Source organism: Drosophila grimshawi, unplaced genomic scaffold (genome assembly GCF_018153295.1).
Source record: "Drosophila grimshawi isolate 15287-2541.00 unplaced genomic scaffold, ASM1815329v1 contig_44, whole genome shotgun sequence".
NCBI lineage: Eukaryota > Metazoa > Arthropoda > Insecta > Diptera > Drosophilidae > Drosophila > Drosophila grimshawi.
This window is the reverse complement of record NW_025063240.1, coordinates 17,685,603-17,705,957: the sequence shown is the minus strand read 5'-3', so window position 1 is coordinate 17,705,957 and position 20,355 is coordinate 17,685,603. Positions and strand designations below refer to the sequence as shown.

General features: G+C 41.0%; 1 protein-coding gene across 2 annotated transcripts in view; it reads right to left on the bottom strand.

Moving 5' to 3' along the window:
• Positions 1-20,355, bottom strand: part of LOC6557044 (ecdysone-induced protein 74EF) — a 37,906-nt gene that overhangs the window by 1,614 nt on the left and 15,937 nt on the right. The window contains exons 1-4 of one of the 2 annotated variants that reach the window (XM_032742971.2): positions 12,326-13,183; positions 11,917-12,286; positions 1,563-1,970; positions 710-1,045 (exon numbers count right to left, since the gene is read on the bottom strand). In XM_032742971.2, the coding sequence (XP_032598862.1) occupies positions 710-1,045; positions 1,563-1,970; positions 11,917-12,286; positions 12,326-13,168 (1,957 nt within the window). In that variant the 5' untranslated portion in view covers positions 13,169-13,183. Of the gene's footprint in view, positions 1-709; positions 1,046-1,562; positions 1,971-11,916; positions 12,287-12,325; positions 13,184-20,355 lie in introns of those variants that run through there. The other variant, XM_032742970.2, reaches the window with a different exon arrangement.

The following is a 20,355-nucleotide window of genomic DNA, read 5'->3' as shown; positions in this document are numbered from 1 at the left end:
CGAAACAACAATAGCAATAACAGCAGCGCAGCAGCAGCAAGCTCTGCCCGTAGTCGCAGCAGCAGCAGACGAGGAGAGGCAGAGAGAGAGAGAGAGAGAGCAGCGCATGCTTTCGTTCGGTTTTCGTTCGTGTCTTCACATCGCATCGCATTGTTGCATTAGCGCGTTGGTGTTTTTGGCGCTCTCTCAGAGAGGGAACGCATACATTGACAAACGGGAGACGCTCACAGCGCCAGCATTGCCACATTGCTGCTGCTGCTGTTGCTGCTGTTGTCGTTGTCGTTGTGACCTTCACAATTTGCGCAAAGGCAATGTGTCGATGACCACAGATTTTACACAGCGAACGACGACTCACACACACACACACATAACAGTCACGAAAGCGAGGCAAAAGCATAAAAGCAGCGCGACTGCAGCACACATTCTTATTGCAATTGATTCTGCTCGTACACACACACACACATATGTACATGTATGTATGTATGTATGTATGTATGTATCTATGTATGTATGTATGTATGCATGTTTGTATGTATGTATCTATGTATGTATGTATATTTATGCATGTATTTGTGCGCTGTTCATTTTCGTTTCGCCTGCCTGTCATTTTTCGACTGCTGAACTTTTGCTTACTACAATAAGTGTGTGCTTGTGTTGTGTTGTGTGTGTGTGTGTTTGTATGTATTGTGTGTGTACTGAATATACTCACCCCCAACACTGCGATTCCATATGTTCCGCAACGAATTCGCCGCATTATTCTGATATAAATTCGGATGCAGAAATGTGCCCGTGTGCAGGTGTGCCGCTGCCGCCGCCGCTGCTGCTGCCGCCGCTGAGTGGGTGGCCGCTGCTGCTGCAGCCGCAACCGATGCTGCCGATGCTGCTGCGCCTGATCCTGATCCGACGGCGCCAGCTGCAGCAGTTGTTGTGGCAGATGTGGGCATGCCCAGGCGTGCCTTCAATTCGTCGGCGCATGGCTGGCCGCCGGAACTGGAGCTGTCTACATCGGACACACCGCTATCCGCCGGACTGGGCGGAAATGAACCTGCGAGTGAACGGCAACAAGAAGCATAACATTAACAAGTGTCGACTTGTGAGGAGGACGAAGGGATAGTCATTGGAGGGCGTGTGCAAGGTGAACTTGCTCTGTAGCTTTTTTTTCTTGAAGAGTTTTATTCAGCTTTGTCGTGGAGTGTGTAATGCATTTATAGCCGACAGGCTTATCTATCTCAGCATCGATTTCAGACCGGATCATTATATCATTTAGTTATTATATCAGTCATCAATCTAACTAATTGCAATTAAACCATATCCGATTTGATACATCATTTAATTTATAGTTGTCATTGTAACTATCAATTGGAAACTAAGTTCTTGTATCATTCAGCATTTGTTTGCCTACCAATTGCAACCCATTCTACTACTACTACTTCTACTACTATGTCAGCCAGCTTTGGTTAGGGTATTGTCCTTGTCGGCGTGCTCAAGCTGGCTGCCTTGTCTTGGTTTGTCTTTGAGGCTTGTCTCTTTTTGTCTTTTGTTGTGTTGTGTGTTGAACTCACCTGTTGTGGCCGTCGTGTAGTTTCTGTGATGTGGATTGTGAATTGCGCCGCCGCTGAGTAAATTATGCAGTAATGGCCGATGTGGTATGGCCAAAGGTTGTTGCTGCTGCTGCTGCTGCTGTTGATGCACATTGTTGCTGTGTTGTTGTTGCTGCTGTTGTTGCTGCTGATTCTGCTGCAGTGGCGTTAAGAGCGCATTCTGTTCGGTCTTGATGTGCAACAGAGTTGTGGCACCGCCAAAAGATTGTTGCTGTTGCTGCTGCTGTTGTTGCTGCTGCTGTTGTTGTTGCTGTTGTTGTTGTTGATTCTGCTGCAGGTGCTGTTGCAGTTGTTGGTGCTGCTGTTGCTGTTGCTGTTGCTGGTGAGGTGACGGACTGGTTGATTGTTTGACAATAGGAATTTCAGTATCTACAATAGAAGAGACAATATGTGCATAAATTACTTTGTTGTTTATATGCTGTAATTTGTATGCTAATTATTAAATAATCATTTAATTTATACCAAAAATCTCACACACACAATATGTGTCAAATAAATATCAAAAGTTAACAATTTAACAATTTTAAGCCCATTTTGTTTGATAGAGATTTGAAAGTGATCTAGCTCTTTGATTTCATGGCTTTATTCGCTGCACTCGATACAATTTGAGTGGAACACTCGAAAATACTTAAAAATGTCGGGCAACTGATGATGATGCGACCCAATTCAGACAACAACAAAAAACAACTTTATCTTAGCAGCAATAACAAAAAAAAAACAATAATATTTTTAAGTGAGTTGTGTCAAAATTACTTAGAGTCGAACGCAAAGCTAATAATAAATAAATTGTAAATAAATCGCAACAAATATAATTGCAGAAAAAAACGTTGTTTTTTTTTATTATTGTTAGCAAGTTGAGCGACATGCAAAAGTTGCTAAGAGGCGAAAGAAAAAAAGAAAAAAAAACACACACATACAAAAATTGAAATGCCCCAAATTGGCGAGCCATGAACTCAAAGCAACAACAGCAACAACAACAACAATCGTTAAAAGCAATGACAAAAGAAATGCAGAGTGAGAGAAGCAGCAAAAGCAAAGGCAAAAGCAACAATAACAAATCTGAAAAACTGAAACAAAAAAATTGCATCTCACTTTCTTTAGTTGTTGTTGTGCATTGAGGCGCAACGCAAGAAAAATGCACAAGTTGTGTTTTTTTTTCTTTCGTTTTTTTTTGAAAAGTAAAAGTGCATTTTCACTTATTTTATGCGAAACGCCGCAACGGCTGCTGCATGTGGAAGAAGCGAAAGAAGAAGCAGCAGCAGCAGCAGCAGCCGCAGCAGCGGCCAGCAATAACAAAAACTGCATTGAATGTCAAGCTGTTCACACACAGAGACAAATACCAATGCATTTTGGCATATACGCATATTCACACATATACAGTTGTCTCGCTCGCGCAAGTGCAATGTGCAGGGAAAAACTAAAAAGCAAAACAGCAACAACAACAACAGCAGCAGCAGCAGCAGCAATAAAGCTTACATGCAAACACACACACACACAAAGAGACTCTTGGCAGCAAGAGAGGAAGAGAAATCAGGTCAAGGCTTGTCGGCGTTGTTGTTGCTGTTGTTGTTGTTGCTTGGCAAGCGGCGACGAGTTTACAATTTATGCTTTGCTGGCTGCATTATTGCATGTTGTACGCTCGCCAACTTTGAGTGTGTGTGTGTGTGCGCTTTTTACAGCTTTTTAAATGCCCACACACATACACTCACACACACACAAGTTTACAGACAATTCGTTGCCTCGTCTCGTTTTAATTGCCGCTCGTTTCATTTCGTTCATATGTTTTTGCTCGCTTATTTCTTTCTGTGGTTGTGGGTGAATGAGAAGCATGTAAAAAAATTAATATACACATTTATGCATACAATATTTATATGCTTTTCTGCATCTGTATGTATATTTACAAAAATTTAAAAGCTGCTGTAAAAATATGGCACAAAAATGTACATTTGTATTTATTTAACAAAAAAAAAAAAAGAAGAAACACAGACATTTGATCGAGCTGTGTGTGTGTGTGTGTGTATCTAACAAGTCGTGACGGAAATTGCGAGCAGGCAGCTAAATCAGCTGTGGCTTGCAATACCTGCCACCCACTCACCTCACACTTCACCCCTACGCCCATGCCTATTTAACTGCAGCCTGTTTGATATATTTTTTTTTTTTGGCGTTTTTTTTGCAGTTGAAATTCAACTTTTATTACTTTGGCGGAAACTATAAACATTCGACGAAACGAATAATTTTTTTGCGTTTCTTTTTTTTTGGGTTTTCGAGAATTTTTTGTTTTGAAAATTGCTTGGCGGAAATGCCTGTCAATTGTTGTTGTTGTTGGTTGTTGGATATTTGTTCGATATACTGTTTGCCTGTTTTGTTGTTAACGACGGAAATTACTTTAAGCTCACGTGGCCGGGCAATATGTTTGACCAGGCTAACAAGGCGTATGCGTAACATGGCACAGCTGTGTCGTATACGTAATGCCAGCACTTGTGCAAAGAAGTAATTGCTGGCTGTGCAATATTTAGAATATGTTTGAATTTGTTAGCAATTTATTTTTTGTACTCCGACTTGTACATGATGCGCAATATGCAACACAAATTACGCATACGCGTTGCAAAGTGATTCGATGAATTGGCATTTGAATGAATGGGATGCATAAAGTGGGGTAAAATGGTTAAAGCCATAACTGTTACACCCAATTTAAGCACTTACACATTATGCATTGCAATGGTGCGCCAAATGTGCGCTGACCTCTAAAAATGCGGTCTATTAAAAAAACACAAAATAAAAATAAAAATATCAAAATAAAAGCAAACAATTTAATATAAGACGAGAAAACCAAATTGGCCAACATGAGCAGTACATAGGTGTAAATAGGTGTGTGTGCGTGTGTGTGTGTGTGTGTGTGTGTGTGTGTGTGTGTGCAATTAACTGTAGAGTCATGTGCAGAGTTGTTAGTGCCTTTTTTTTTGTCTATTGGCATTATGTATTTCCCTGCCCGAATTTGGACTTGAACTGCCTCGTTGATATGTGCGCGGCGTTTTGGGACAGTTACATCACAATTCACAATCCACAATCCACAATTCACAGTCACAATGGAGCCCAGCAAGCCGCATTTGCGAATAGTAGGTCAATGTAGTTGTTGTTGTTGTTGTTGTTCTTGTTGTTGTTGTTGTTGTTGCCATGTGATTAGTTACTTTTAATGTTGATATGTACACGCAGCCAGCAAGCAACAATAATAATAAAATGTGTGCGAAAGGTTTACCCAACACTCAAGCAACAATGTTGTTATCATTATGATAGAGGGTATTTTATAGTTCACAACTCTTAATTGTTTTTTGTTTGTTGTTTTTTATTTCTGTTTGTTTCTGCTTTGTTTACAGTTGGTAGATATTTCCGTGGAAGCCGCAACAACAACAACAACAACTTGTTGCTAATGTTGGTGTTGGTGTTGCTAATGTGTCATTTCGTTATTGGCCTATTTTGTGTGTTAGCTTTGTTTGTTTTTTTGGTTTTTGTTTTTGTTGTGGGTGCTTGAAATAATAATATAAAAATAAAACAATTTCTTTTGTGGTGGGTGCTTTTTTTTTGTTTTGTTTTTTTTTTTCGTGTAAGCCAAACAAATTAACTACACATTTTTGACAGCAAATAAATATTATTTAAGCAGCTGCAGCAAATATTGATACACATTTTCAAGTGAGACCTGGCAATTAATAAATAATAAAATAATTCATAAATATTCTGCAGTTAATTGTTTCTGGCTAAAACAGTACTGGTTTTGGCATGTAAAAATTTATTAATATGAAATACATATCATTTTATTTTATTGCACTGCCAAAAACGAAGCCAACGATAACAATAATATTATAAAAAAAAATATAAAAAAACAATCCAAATATGTATGTGCATTCCTTTGTGTGTGTGTAGGATGAGTGTTCCACAGCAGCGTGAAAGCAATTTCAATTTGACTCTGCCAGGCAATAACAACAACAATAACAATTACAATAAGAGTAACAGCAGCAACAGCAACAACAATTGTCGACCGATTAACCAAAAGTAATATGCGAGTAACACCAAAAAAGAAAAAAAAAACCACACAGACAAAAGAAAGCAACAGCAACAGCAACAGCAACAGAGCAGCGACAGCAGCGACAACAGCTCAAAAGTTCTATATTTAAATATTATAATTTATGTGTTTGTTTGGCTATTGTACATGTGCATACACACACACACACACACACACACACACACACACACTTACGAATGTACATTCATACATACTAATGTAGAAGTTGTTGCTGCTCCCAGTTGTGTTCTCACTTTCCCCCTTCCCCATTCCCCACCCGCATGCCAATATCATCATGGGACTGCTTCCGTCAGCGAACTCAGTTCCCAGTTCATTCCCACTTACCGTTCCCAGTTCTTTCTCTCTGCCTCTCTCCCCTCATGCGCTCTTTCTCTGCCTGCCTCTGTCGTATTCGCTCTCTCTTTCGCTCTCTGTCATTCTCTGCCTAAATTCCTGTTCTGCTGTGGCTGGCTTATTTTGGCTTTCATGCCTCTGCTGCTGCGCTGTCTTTCACACAGTGTCTGTGTATGGGTGCAAAGAATAAAAGCCGCTGTCGGCAGTCGCTTGTTGTTGTTGTTGTTTCTTTTGTTCTTGTGTTTGTGAGTCGCCGTCGCTGGGCACATTTCTTTGTCTGTATGTGTGTGTGTGTGTGTGTTGTGTCTGTGTGCTTGTGCTTTTTGGAAATTCAGTCTCAAGTTCAAGGTCTCGCGGATAACGCACACACATGCAGACAAGTGCGAGACGCACGCACACACACACACACACACGCGACATACGGATACAGATATTTGGTTGTGTGCGATTCTTATTGCTTGTTTTCAGCCACATACACAGTGTATGTATATATTTATATGGACATATCTGTATATTTGTCGTCTCGCAGCAAATTTCTCATGGAATGCATCTGTATTGCGGTCCCGTCTGTTGACTGTGTTTACTTTTTGTTGCTGTTCTTTATTTATTCTATTTTGCTTCTTCTACTTCTTCTTCTTTTTTTTTTTGTTTTTGACTATAATATATGATGTGTGTCTGTGCACTGGACACATTTAAAAACAAAAGAAGTAGCCATAGCACAAATATATATACAAAACAATAAAATCAAATAAAAAAAAAAAAAACGCAGCGACTACAAAAATTATTCCTCAATATTTCCGCATCAAGAATTGATACGAGTTGTATTTTGTTGCTATTGTTATTGTTGTTGTTTTTGCTGATTAATATGGTTGTTGTTGTTTTTATTTCACTCTTGATACTGAAATATCTCGTTTATAATACAAAAGGAAATGCATATGTACACAAATACATAAATACAGACATATATATATATATATATCGCTGTTTTTGTGCATATTTATACAAATTGTAATTTCGGTGAACGGTTTTTGTTTTTTGTGCTGAAATTTATTTTGCATTTATTTTTTTATTTTTTTATATTTACGCTCATATATTTGCACATGTATATATATATATATATATATATATATATATATATATATATATAAGTATATATATTATGCACTCTGATTGACGCATTTGTCTGATACGCAATTTGTTAACTGCCTAAATTAAATTTTGTAACATTTCTTTTTGGATAATTGCTTTTTATACGAATCTCTGTGTTAAATACAAGCATATACCCTGTAACCACAACGTGGCTAAAAGGGATGTCAGAGTGTTGTTTAAGAGTATACAATAGATGGTTGTAATATGTTTCAAGAATAGACTTTAGATTCTAAGAATCATTACGTATACGCAGTGAGAATATAAGAAAGGACTCTCTGTATAAAACAAATACTTATTCCTTCATTTATGCCAGAATCTATGGCATTAAAATATTTTAATAGAGTATCTAGAATGTATCTTATTCTTCAGTATATTCATGCATTATTCTTCCTACTTGTTCACCAGTATTTTTATGCCTACTCAGACAAATTTTAAGTGCATTTTAATAAAATGGGTTGCATCATAAATTCGGTTTTGAGCAGCAATTCAATTGTAAATAAATGTATTTACATACATATATATTAATACGCAGATTCGCTTGTGATATTTATTGCCTGAGGAGTGATATACACATTTTGATTCTATATTCTTTCCGGCTATTACACAATGTTGTTGAGTTCTTCGCATCTGCTTTTGTGCTGCCCATTCGCACACCTGCCAAAATTAGCACCTTTCTCTGCAGAGTTCTTTTTTCTGAGTGTGGATCGTAGTAAACAATATTCATATCTGATTTCCGTCACGAGCCAATATTTTTGAAAATTACAAGTGCTAATTCATTTTGCATTGATCTGAAGAAGTGTTTACGTCTTCATATTAGTAATATCGAAGCCACAAGCTGCAAATGGAAACTACCCAGCAACTATAAGAAATGTGCAGCAATTTGATTAGCTAACGTATCCAATCAGATTTTGTAATTATATATAAATATATGTATATATATATTGCCACAGTTAGTGTGTAAATGTCGGCTAGCATTTCAAATATGCGTGTGACATAATCGCAGTTCTCTCTATCTCTAACACACACACGCACACACACTCGCACACACACTCTCGTTTACTCTCTCTTTCATGCTTATTATCAATTATCATGCTGTAATCAATGGACAGATAAGGAGAACTCAACAAATAGAGAACTGCGTCTGGCAATTAAAAGCGCTTACAAAACTTACACACACACACACGCACACACACACACACGCATATGTAGATAGACAGAAATCGAGACATGGCGTCTTACATAATTCTAAAAAAAAAAAAAGTTAGTCGTATTTGGGTTAAGCTAAAGAAAATGATTTGCTAATTTCTTGCGCCGAAACGAGAAATTTAAGTTTTTCCGCGCGTTCAGCTCTGTCTCTATCGGTCTCTCTCTCCCTCTCCCTCTCTCTCTCTCTCTCTCTCTCTCTCTCACTCTGTGTATGCGTGTGTGTGTGTATACAGTTGTTGCCAATCTATTCCCAACCTACCTCAAAATGTTTTGCGTTAGGCCTCAAAGCAACAGACCTCGTTGTGCAGCAAAGTGGGAGGGGGTTAGCGAGCAGGGGGAGGGGGAGGTGAGACGCACACAGACGATAACGTCGCTCTTTTCCACTATTTCCCACAGCTACTCACATACACACACACACACACACACACACACACACACACATAGCAAGCACACACAGAGAGATAGCAAGTTTTACAATCGCACGCTTACAGAAGCTGAAACTGAAGCTGGGCTGGTTACTCATGTAAAGGGAGCATAAGCCAGAGAGAGACAGAGAGTGAGAGTGTGAGTGTGTGAGAGAGAGAGAGAGAGCGAAAGAGAGCATAATAATAAGCCCGTTGCGCTCTTCACCTCGCATGTCGCAATTGAAAGTCGTTTTTATGTATGTATATGTGTGTGTGTGTGTGTGTGTGTAGGTGTGGGCAGTGGGTGGGGAACGGGAGCAGCGAGCTGTGGTTGAAACCCCAAAAGGTTGAAGGTAAAACAAAATCAAAAGCAAAACAAACGAAATAAAAATCGTGTGGAAAAAAAGGTTAAAATAAAAATGATTGCATGTTTGCAAGGGGACACACACACACACATACACACACACACACACATAAATATATTCATGTGTGCGAAATATCCAAATAAAGTTTTTCAAAAGAGTTTTACGTAAACACAAAAACGAGCAAAAAAAAAAAAGGAGTAAACACCAAATACTTTGTAAGTCATTTGGGGGGGAAATTGTTCAAGAATTTTGTGGTTTTTTTTGGTGGCTGCCCCACAAGTCAAATATTTCCGCTTCTTACTGGTTTTGATTTTCAGAAAATTCTGCGGGTCTTTGCGGTTTTCGTTGCAATTAATTATAGATTATTTTATTTTATACACAACAGAAAAAACCGGTAAGGCGATAGTATTATTATTTATTGCATTGCAAGTTATTAGGTCAGATTGTGGGGCTAATATTTATTATTAGTAATATTATACAAAAGAAAACTAGCAAGGCACACGTATCTATTTAGTTTGTATCTAGCGCTTTTGCTGTGCAACTGCATATATCTGTCAATGCCAATGTGCTCAATAAACCGCAGTTTCTCAATCCACAAACCTCAATCCACAAACCTCAATCTCCAATCCCCATTTGCCCCATCCCAAAATAGTGACGCCCACTTTGCCTAGCTGCGAGCAACGCGCATTTCCGCTAAAACAAAAACAATGAAACAAATAAATCCAAGTACCTGACGCCCTTTTTAAGAACCATGCACAGATACATATATAATACATATGTATATAGATTGTTCCCTGCTTGTATATATATGCATATATGTATATATGGCAAAGACTTGCGTATTTATCTCGAGATTCCCTTGCAGCAGCAACAACAGCAGCAGCATCAGCAACTAAATCGGAGCAAAGGCAACTCAAATCGCTTGCAAAAGTCAAAAGAGACGCCCGTGTCAAATAGAGGAAACAAGTTGTTGGCTGAAGGGTTAACAGAGCCAGAGACTCACACACACACACACACACACGCACATAGATTTATATGTAACAAGTGCCAACATATATACACACACATACATACACATATATAAAAGCCCCCCAGTTGCCAGTTGGCGCCTTGGCAGTTCGCAGACTGTGAAACTATTTCACACAGCAACTAACACACACACACACACACAAATGAAATTACATTTTACACACACACACACATGCACACTGCGAATGCAGCAAAAGCAAAAACAAAAGCAAAGTCGAGAGTCGATTTGATAGTTGAGCGCTTGCTCTCTCGCTCTCTCTCGCATGACTCTGTATGCTATCGCTGTTGTTGTTGTAGTAGTTGTTGCTCTGCGTTTGCCGCCTAAAGTAATCAATAAAATTGTTGAGGTGGGTTAGGAAACTGTTACGAAGCTTGCCGCCGCCGTCGCTCTTTTTTCTTTTTTTTTTTTTTGCTCAGACAGCGTCGGCAGCAACGCTGGCTGCGACGTCGCCGTCATCGTCGTCGTCGTCAGCGGAAATTGCGCTATTTTAAATAATGTTTATTTTGCGTTTGGACGTCTTTGTTTTTTTGTTTTGGCTGTCGCTTCTGTCGTCGGTTTGGGGGTGCGGATTTTTATTCGTTATACATTTTGTCTGCTATTGTTGTTGCTGCTGCTGTTGCTGCTGTTGCCAAATTGACATTTCACAACTTTTTCTCGACGATTTCCAAAGAAAACTCTAAAATGGTTTTCAAGCATTTCACGAAAAGTTACTGCAAAATTTGGATTAAAGTTAACCCATAAAATACGAGGCATAACAAAGCATTTTGAAGTAGTAGAAGAAGAAGAAGAAGGCATCAGTCAACACCCACACACACACACACACACACACATATATTTATGTATCTGCTGTCTGTCCATCAATCAAATATTTTGTATTTGTCTACAAGATGCTCGAATCTTAAAGCACATTCCAGACAGGGTCATGCATTTTTTCGTTGGTTCGCTTATAAATACTAAATAATATGTGGGATTTAGGTGGAAGCCCCTTACTAATCTCAAGTACGTCAATCAATAAATGGAAGTTTTTATCTAGTTGTTGAATAAAACACTCAGGGTTTATGGAACTATGGAACTAGATAAGACTAAGCAACCTGCATTATTATAATACCATAATATATCATTATAATAATACATCAAATATTAAATATGAGAACTACACTTTGAACGAATTCGATGTAGGGTATATCGTAGGAAAGTTCTTCCCACTAAATTGGGTGTACAATAAAATGTGTTTTGAATATAAATGTGATTCGGGAACTTGTTGTGGAATTTTTCCCAGTCACACCCAGTTAAATAAATATTTTTTTAACATTATCAATAAAAGAGTTATAAATAATTAAGTCAAGTACACCTTTCTGGAAGTTTGTTGATAAAAGCTGTAGCCCAGTCGAACTTTTCAACAACTTGATAAAAACAAAAAGAAATAAATGAAGCCACATAAAAATATCGAGCGAATAAATTAATATGCTCATTTTATATATATCTTGATAAGTCGTCATATATCACATATCCCATATATATGTATATCATATATCATAGAGCTTCATAGGCATTTTAGTGGCAAGTATTTCTGTTGTTCCATAATCCCCTTAACACATCTTGCAGAGTATATCATAAATCCTATATCATATGATCATTCAAGTAATTTTCTTCTATATCATCTATCCAATATCTCATATATCCATATTCCTAGATTCATAGATTAGTGGCAAGTATTTTTCGCACCCCTTTAACCCCTACCCGCACTTACAGTAGCGCTTCATTAAGCTCTTCTTGTAGGCCGCCGAGCGTTCCGCCGGCTTCAGTCGCATTCTCGCCCGTTCGCATTGCGTCGCCGAATCCTCATCGGATTCCGAGCCGGAGTAGGAGCTGTGTCCACGTCGCCGACTGCTGCCCGTTGCACCAACCCCTGGTCCGCCTGCTGCTGAGGCGGCGGCAGTTGCTGCTGTTGCACAGCTATTCAGCGAGAGATCGAGTGGGGAGTCGTAACCGTTTTGATATTGCAACTCGAGCAGTTCCTCATCGTCGGCATCCGCCTCGATGTCCGCATCGACATCCTCCTCGAGCGTCTCCTCGTCCTCAATGTCGCTCATCTGTTGCTGTTGCTGATGCTGCTGTTGCTGCTGCAGTTGCTGCTGCAGTTGCTGGTGGTGTTGCACTTGCAACTCGTTGCTGCTGGTGATGACGCTGCTGCGCTGCAATTGCTGCTTGCGCTCCCAAAGTATCTTGGAGACATCGTCGAGGGTGCTGCGGGTTTTATCTGGCTCGGATTGTTGCAGCTGCTGTGGAGGTTGCTGTTGCTGCTGATGTTGCTGCTGTCGCAGGTGATTGTAGAGCACTTTGAACTCGCGGCAATCTGTTGCAATGCTCTCCGAATCCTCCTCCACCTCCTCAACCTCTGGCTCCTCCTCCTTCAACTCTTCCTTGCCTTTCTCCTCCATTTTTTCTCTGTCGCTTTGTGGCTCATCTTCGCCTGCTTTTGCAGCTGGACTTATACAGGGTGCCGGTCTGGGACTTTGTTGCTGCTGCTGCTCCTCTGACTTGGTTGCATCTTCGACTTCAACTATGGCACCTTCGATTGCTGTTGCAGTTGCAGTTGTTGTTGTTGGTTTTGTTGTTGCTGTTGTTGTCGTTGTTGTTGCTGCTGCTGTTGCCGTTGTGGCATCTTCGTCCTCGGCATCCTTGCCGGTTGCTGGTGATGTCGGCGAATCAACTGGCGTGGGCGTTGGTGTTGGCGTGGGCGTGGCACATGCTGCCGCTGTTGGCGATGCCGCCGGAGAGGCCGACGCCGAAGCCGAGGACGATGTGGAGCAGGCGGATGAGAGCGACAACAGCGAGGATGTTGATAATGATGACGATGACGACGATGATAACGACGATGACGATGATGATGATGAGCTCGAGCTGGAACTGGAGCTGGAGATAGATGATGAGGAGGAGGAGATCGCCGCCGTCGCAAAATTGTGCGCCGTGGCGGCCACCAAATGTTGCACCATTATCATTTTAGCAGTTTCTCTCTATATGTATATATATACGGCTTAGACACGATACTTGCTACACGTTGCACATATGGATATATATATTATATTTTTCTTTCTTTTGTAATTTTTTTTTTATGGATATTATGTTACAATTCTGAGGTATATTTTTGCACAAATTCTGCAGACTTGTTTTAGTTGTTGTTGTTGTTGTTGGCCGGCGCCGCCTGCAGTTAAACACATTTTTGAGTGGCAAAATCGCGCAACGCGCAACGCGAATGCGGAAACATAAAAAAGGCAACAGCAAATTCTGCTCGCTTGCTGTTTTAGCTCTTGTTTTCTGTGTGTGTTTGCGTGCGTATCTGCGTATCTGTGTGTGCGTGTGTGTGAATGTGTGTGTTTTGCGTGTGTTTAGGTTTGCTGTTTAGCCGCGGCACGTCATTTATCTCTTACGGTATCAGCGAAACTAAAATCTAAAGTCAGCACAAAAAGCACTGCCCGAGTGTTTATTAGGCGCAAACAAACGTTGCAGGCGGCGACTGCGACGCGACTGCAGCGAGCGTGCGTTGTCGTACGCCGTACGTCGTTGCCGATGCCGACGTCGACGTCGATGTCGATTGCCGATGCTTCTGGCAAAGGCGCGCGCGCGCCCCACTCACAAACACAACACACACACACACACACAGCCAGTCGTCGTCAGCAGTGAGCGAGCGAGCGAGCGAGAGAGACAGAGAGAGAGCGCGCGCAGGTGGGAAGACAAAACAACAAAATACAAATGAGCAAGCGACGGCGACTGCGACGCCGACTGAATGGGGCTCGCTTGCTCGGCTCGCGCTAACTGAAAGAGAGTGCGGGCCACAAAATGTTGTTGTTGTTTTTGCTGTTGCTATTGCGAAAACCATATCGATGTCGACGTTACTGTCGCTGTCAGCGTCGCTGCCGCAGTCGCGCAGTCGGGAACGCGCCAAAATGGTAAGCAAACGTAACAGTTTTGCGTTCCGAGAGCAAATGTTTGGCGCTCTCCGCTGCTGTTGTAAATACATATGTATGTTTGTATTTACTTTATTTTTACATATGCACATCTGTATGTATGTTTGTTTGTGTGTCTGGCTGTGTTGCAGCTAAGGCTCTGTGTGTGTGTGTGTGTTTGTTGGGTGGTTTTGTGTGCCACATGCGCATTTGCATTGCATTTCTCCTCTAGGGACATTTGGTGGCAAACATAGCCAAGCGGCACACTGGTGCCAAATCAATAAAATTGACTTCCTTTTGCGTTACACACTTCAAATGCATAATATATAATAATGAAATATATTTAATATATAATTATCCTTGAGTGCTAGAGTTCAATTACTCTAAGCAAAACTTGTTTATTTTTTTATTAGAAAAATGCGACTTCAGATAAAATATAAAAGATAATTAGATTTATCAAGCAGTGTACTTTAAATATCTGTAAGATCTCCAACATAATCTAACACAAAAAATCCGTTTAAATTCACACAACTAATTAGACATTGTAGAGTTCTATAAATTCTTATTATTAGTGCGATAATCATATGCGAAGCTCAGTTTATGCTGTTTAGCAACCCCACCATTTCCTTGTTAGTCCGATCAAAACACCCGATCTTCAGATAGTATATATACACACACATACACACACATACATAGACATAATTGTATCTACATAGATATGGATACACTCTTGTAATAGCTGAGGCGACCCAGACCCAGTGCGTTCACTTCACTGGAGCAAGTGGAGCGAGTGGCAAATTGCAGCCACTATCTGGGCACCCAAATGGGTCAGGCCAAGTCAAAAGGGCTGCGCGATCAACGGGGGAGCAGCAGCAGCAGCAGCAGCAGCAGCAGCAGCAGAGAGCGTATGCGTGTGTATTAGTGAGATGAGAGTGAGCAGAAGGAGATGGCGGAGATGAAGTCGACGTCGCTGCTGCTGCTGCTATTGCTGCTGCTGCTGCAATCGGGCACGACTATGACTCAATGCAAGTGTGTGTGAGAGAGCAAGAGGGCGAGCGAGAGAGAGACTGCAAACGAGAGAGCGCGCGCATAAAATTACTCTCTCAACGACATTTGACGATGGCAGTAGAGCAAATTTTCACTTTCCGTTTGTTTTACTTGTTGGGGGCCTTTCCATTTACTTGCGTCTGTCTCTCTCTCTCTCGCTCTCGCTCTATGTGTGTGTGTGTGTGTAATTTACTCTCTTGAAACTCAACATGTGTGTGCTTGAATATTGCAAATAAAGGAAGCAGAACAAGAGCAGCAGTAGCTGACTGAAGGAAGAGTTTGGCATTTTAGGTGCTGGGGTGCAGCGGGAAGGGGCGGAGGGAGAACTTTAATGAGGCGACAGCAAAGACGTTGGCGACACAGACATACTTTTGGTGCGCTGGTCTGTGTGCGAAATGAGTCCAATGTACCCACAACTGGTAGCCGTTCAAAGGAGGCAGGCGATGGAGCAGGGAGTAGGTAGAAGTAGGTGGCAGGCGGCGACGTCAAGGGAGGGGCACACAGACGACTCCTTTGGGCAACAACTGTGACAGGCACACAGAGTGTGAGTGAAAGAGAGCGAGAGAGAGAGAGAGAGAGGGGAGTACGTGGCACAGACACAGAGCCGTAAAAGAATTTTTTGAAGAGGAAACGCTTTAGGTGGGTCTGAGGCACCTCGACTTGGAACTGGGACTGTCACTGGAACTGGGACTGGGACTAGGACTGGGCCTGAGACTGGCACCAAGTCTGCGCCGGGGGTATTTGGTGGAGGTTAGGCTTGTGTAGTCGATTCATGTTTCATGTTTCACACAAAAGTCATTGAACAGACGACGACGACGACGACTGCAAATCCTCGACAGCGGCTCCTCCACTTCAGCTGCTGCTGCTGCTGTTGCTGCTCCTGCAACGCCAGACGCCAAGTCGATGGTTAGGAAGTGTCGGAAATGTATCGCTTTACTTACGGCCTGGCCTGGATGGATGGTTCGAGTGAAGCACTCCCCCACCCAAAGCTGGAACTCACCCAAACCGCGAGCAATTCACTCACCGAAAATGATATGAATCGGCGCGTCATCGCCAACAACGACGACGACGACGACGGAGACGACGACGACGACGAAGGCGACGACGACGACGAAGGCGACGACGACGACGAAGGCGACGCTGGCGATGGCGATGGCGACGATGGCGAGACAACATTTTCGGAGTAAACAGCAGTGAATGACCTCATATCATCTAATACACACGCGCCACGTGCCCAAACCCCGCCAATCCCCCGAACACCAGCACAACAAACCCGACAAGTCGACTGACTAACCTGCAGACGGTTTTGTGGAGAACCGAATCTCACTCAGTCTTGACTTGATTGCGATGGCAACGACGACAACGTTTGTCAAACTTTACTTTTGTGTGTGCTCCCCATTCACGCAAAAAATCATCAGACTTGTAATTGTTACGGTTTCGACGGACTGGAGCGAGTAGGGCGGAGAGACGGGAGGGGTGGGGGGGAGGGAGGGAGGGGGGTAGTTGTTTTCTTTGGAGGCGGGTGCCGCTTGTAGGGCTTACTGGGTATACTAGTATATCTCTTTGTTTGGTGCTCGGTAATCTGGTCAATGATGTTACAGCTCTTTGTCCTGCGCTGGCAGGACATTGGCGAGGGGGCGTGGCAGGGCGGGGTCACTTGTAGGTTAAACGTACAAACATTTATGGTGGCTGCTGCTGTTGATTTTGATTTGCCAGATAATGCAGCTGTGTGTATAATAAAAACATTATAGGGATGCAGATAGAGTTGGAGCATTTGCAGCAGACGAGAAAGCGAAAGTGGAAAATTCCGGAGCATTGGCGAAATTACAAGTGATAACAATAAAAAGAAAAACAAAGTCTGGATTGGATTTTCAACAATAACACAAATGAAACTGACAAATTTGAGGGTGTCTTAAAATCCTTGACTCATCACAAAGATTAATTAAAGCAGCAGCAAGCGAAGGAGAGCTAATTATGAAAAAATGCTTCAGAGATTAACGAATAATAATTGAAGTATTTATTTTGTAAGAAAAACAATTAAGAAAAATTCGAATATTTGTGAATTTTCTGCAACTATCAGAAAAGTATTGAAATATTAATTTTAAACTCAAGCACTGATCTCAAAAGTCGTCAGCAAGCCAGAAAAGTAAGTCCATTGGAGATGATTTCTTCAGGAAATTTTTTAGTCAAGCTTGTAACATTATTGTTTGTTTTTCGCTATTTTATTTTGTTGTTAAAGCTTTTCGTTTGTGGTCGTTGTGTTGGCATTCACCTTTTCATGCAAAAAGTAACTAGCTCAGCGGTTTTATTACCTAACCGCCAGCAACCTTCAGCGCAGCTGTTTCCCCATTTCTTAACAACAACAACAGCAACAACAATAGTAAGACAAAGAAATGATTACGAGTCGAGAAGTTCAGTTACTTAAAAAAAAAAAACAAAAAGTACACAACGCACTTGACCGTCAGCGAAAGACATAATCATCATTGTTTTTATTAACATTGGACCCAAAACAAAAAAAAAGTATAAATTAAAAATGAAAAATGAATGGAAAATGACAAAAAAAAAAACGAAAAGGGAATAAAAAACATTGTCAACTCATTTGGCCCACGGTGCGTATGAGTAATCGACGTGTAAGTGAGGCTTGTAACATGGCAATTACAACAGTGCTTACGACTGCGACCAGAAACAGCAACAGCAACAGCAACACAGCAACACAAGCACAGCAACAGCAACAAAAAAAACAGCAACAGTAACAGTTACAGCCATTTAGCCCTGACTCTTGGCCAATTCGGTTCTGACCATACCGACTTGTGGCTTAAACTTGCACTTGTTATTGAAGCAAACAAAAAAAAAAAGAAGACGACAACAACAACAACTACAACAACAGTAAGACCAACAAGCAGAAGCAGGCGAAGCCATAAAGAAGGCAATAATTTGCATATTGCAGACATTATGTATTCAATTTGTTGATACAACATTCTCAGTTATCGCATATCGTTTTGCAGTTTGTTCAACGTCAATGTGTTTGGTAAGAGACCAGACCAGTTAACAACAGCAAAAGAAGAAGCAGCAGCAGAGGAGCAGCAGCTAATAGCAAAGGACTGATGGCATCCTAGCTAATGGGCGAGAGTGCGTTGGCTGGTCAATGGTGACTTTTATGAGTTTTAATTAAACTTGAACGAAATCGAAAGCCAAACAGACAGGCAGGCATTAAATGCTGTTGTTGGCCAAAGGAAATGGCCGATGGCTTGTGTGTGCAGATTTGCCATTGTTGATGTTGTTGTTGCTGTTGTTGTTGTGATTGTTGTTTTCGGACTGCTCATTTCAGTGTCGCTTTTTCACTTGCACTTGACAACGAAAATGCCACAACACAAACATAGAAAAAGCTAGCAAAATGTACAAAACAGCAAAAGAAAGAAAAAAAATAACTCAACAACAAAACTCGTCAGCAAAACCGCAAACAATGGCATCCTACTTTTGGCCACAACAAGTCGCTCATACGCCCCGTTGGCCCGTTAGCCCGTTGGCATTGTTTGCCGTCTGCAACGTTTGCCCCTTCGTCTTCGCCTTCGTGTTGGTTTTTTTTTTTTGATTTTCCTTTCTTTGGCCGCATGTTGCACTTGCACTTTCTTTTTGCATTATGGCGTGTGGAAAAACTTTCGATTTTCTCGCAAAACCGAAAAGTAAATTATTTTTACTTTTTTTTTCTTGCAGCAGCAGCAGCAGCAGCAAAGAAAATGAAAGCGAGAAGTGCAACAGCACAAGCGCTAAACGAGACTCACTCCTAACTTAGTTAATAAGTATGTGAAGACTCGTGGATAGCGAAAACTGTAATCGGGTTTTTCTTTTTTGTTTGCCTTTGCTTTTCTTTTGTTTTCATTTCTTTTCTTTTCTTTTCTTTCTCGCACACTCTCGAGAGCAGTGTCCTAAATTTTAGAGGTTGTCTCCAGGGAAACGAGCGCCTCGAGCTCAAGCTATCATCATTGCCAGCTTAAGTTTATTGCCAACACTTCAAAGCGTTAGTTGAACGCGAGCAGAGTGTTAAAAGAATAGAGTAATAAAATGGCCAAGAATGCGTGGCTTAAATATCGTTCGTAGACAGTAGTAAATAGAACATAAACCAGGACAGAAATGATTGAAAATAGGTTGAGTTTTGATAAGTTTATGGCAGCTTCAAGTTTGATGAACTAATTATGTCAAAATCCAGAAATATTCTGTTGCATCAAATTCTAAATGTAGAATTCAACTAGAGAAGACTTTAACTTTCTCAAAATGGCCAATGACATAGAAAATGGTTCAGTTTGAACAAAGTTATGGCAGCTGTAAGTCTGAGAAGCAACTTTTTAATAGACTTGGGAAATATTTCTTATATGATTTTTGTATCATGTTTAGACATAGAACAAGCCAAATCTAAAGCCAAAATAAACCAATTGCTGTAATTTTGATAAAGTTATGATAGCTTTTACTCTGATTAGTAAGTTCTCGAGAGAGTTTGGAAGTATTCCTGACCAAAAAAAAAACTGAAAAATGTAGATGCATCAATTTTAAAGATAGAACTAATCTAAGAGACAAACTATGATTAAAATTGCCTCGCGCTAAAAAATTGACAGTTTTCAATCAGGCAATAAACTCGGCTAAAGTCATTGTCAAAGATCAATCTTCGTTAGTATAACAGATTATATGTTTTTAGCTATAACTGAGAAAAGTCAATTTGAAGCCAATTCAGTTTGTCATCGTTTAACAGACTGCCTCAGTTGTGGTCACGTGCAATCTGGTTAAATTGCAGCTTGAGCAGAATGTGAATAATCATGATTTTGCTAACCGACTTGGTTGGCCAGGTTGGATGACTTCAGAGCCGCTGTTGCATTTGTATGCATCGCCGGTCATTCATAATGAAAGTGAATTTCGCATAGTTTTTCTATCTTTCTTTCCTTTTGGCCAGGCCTGGCCAGGCAGTTGGTTGGCAACATGTTTATCCGTATATATTTTTATATATATATCTGCGCTGGCTGATTGTCGTTGTATATGGCTAATTTCTAATGCTGCCTCTCCACTTTTCTCGCTCTCGTGTCTGGGGTTGAGGCACACAAAACGTTAACAGAAAAAAGAAAAAAATAAAAATAAAAACTTAAAACCAGTTGGAGCCAACTTGTTGGCCAACTCGCCGTTTAGCGTCTGCTCGCTTTTGGCATAGT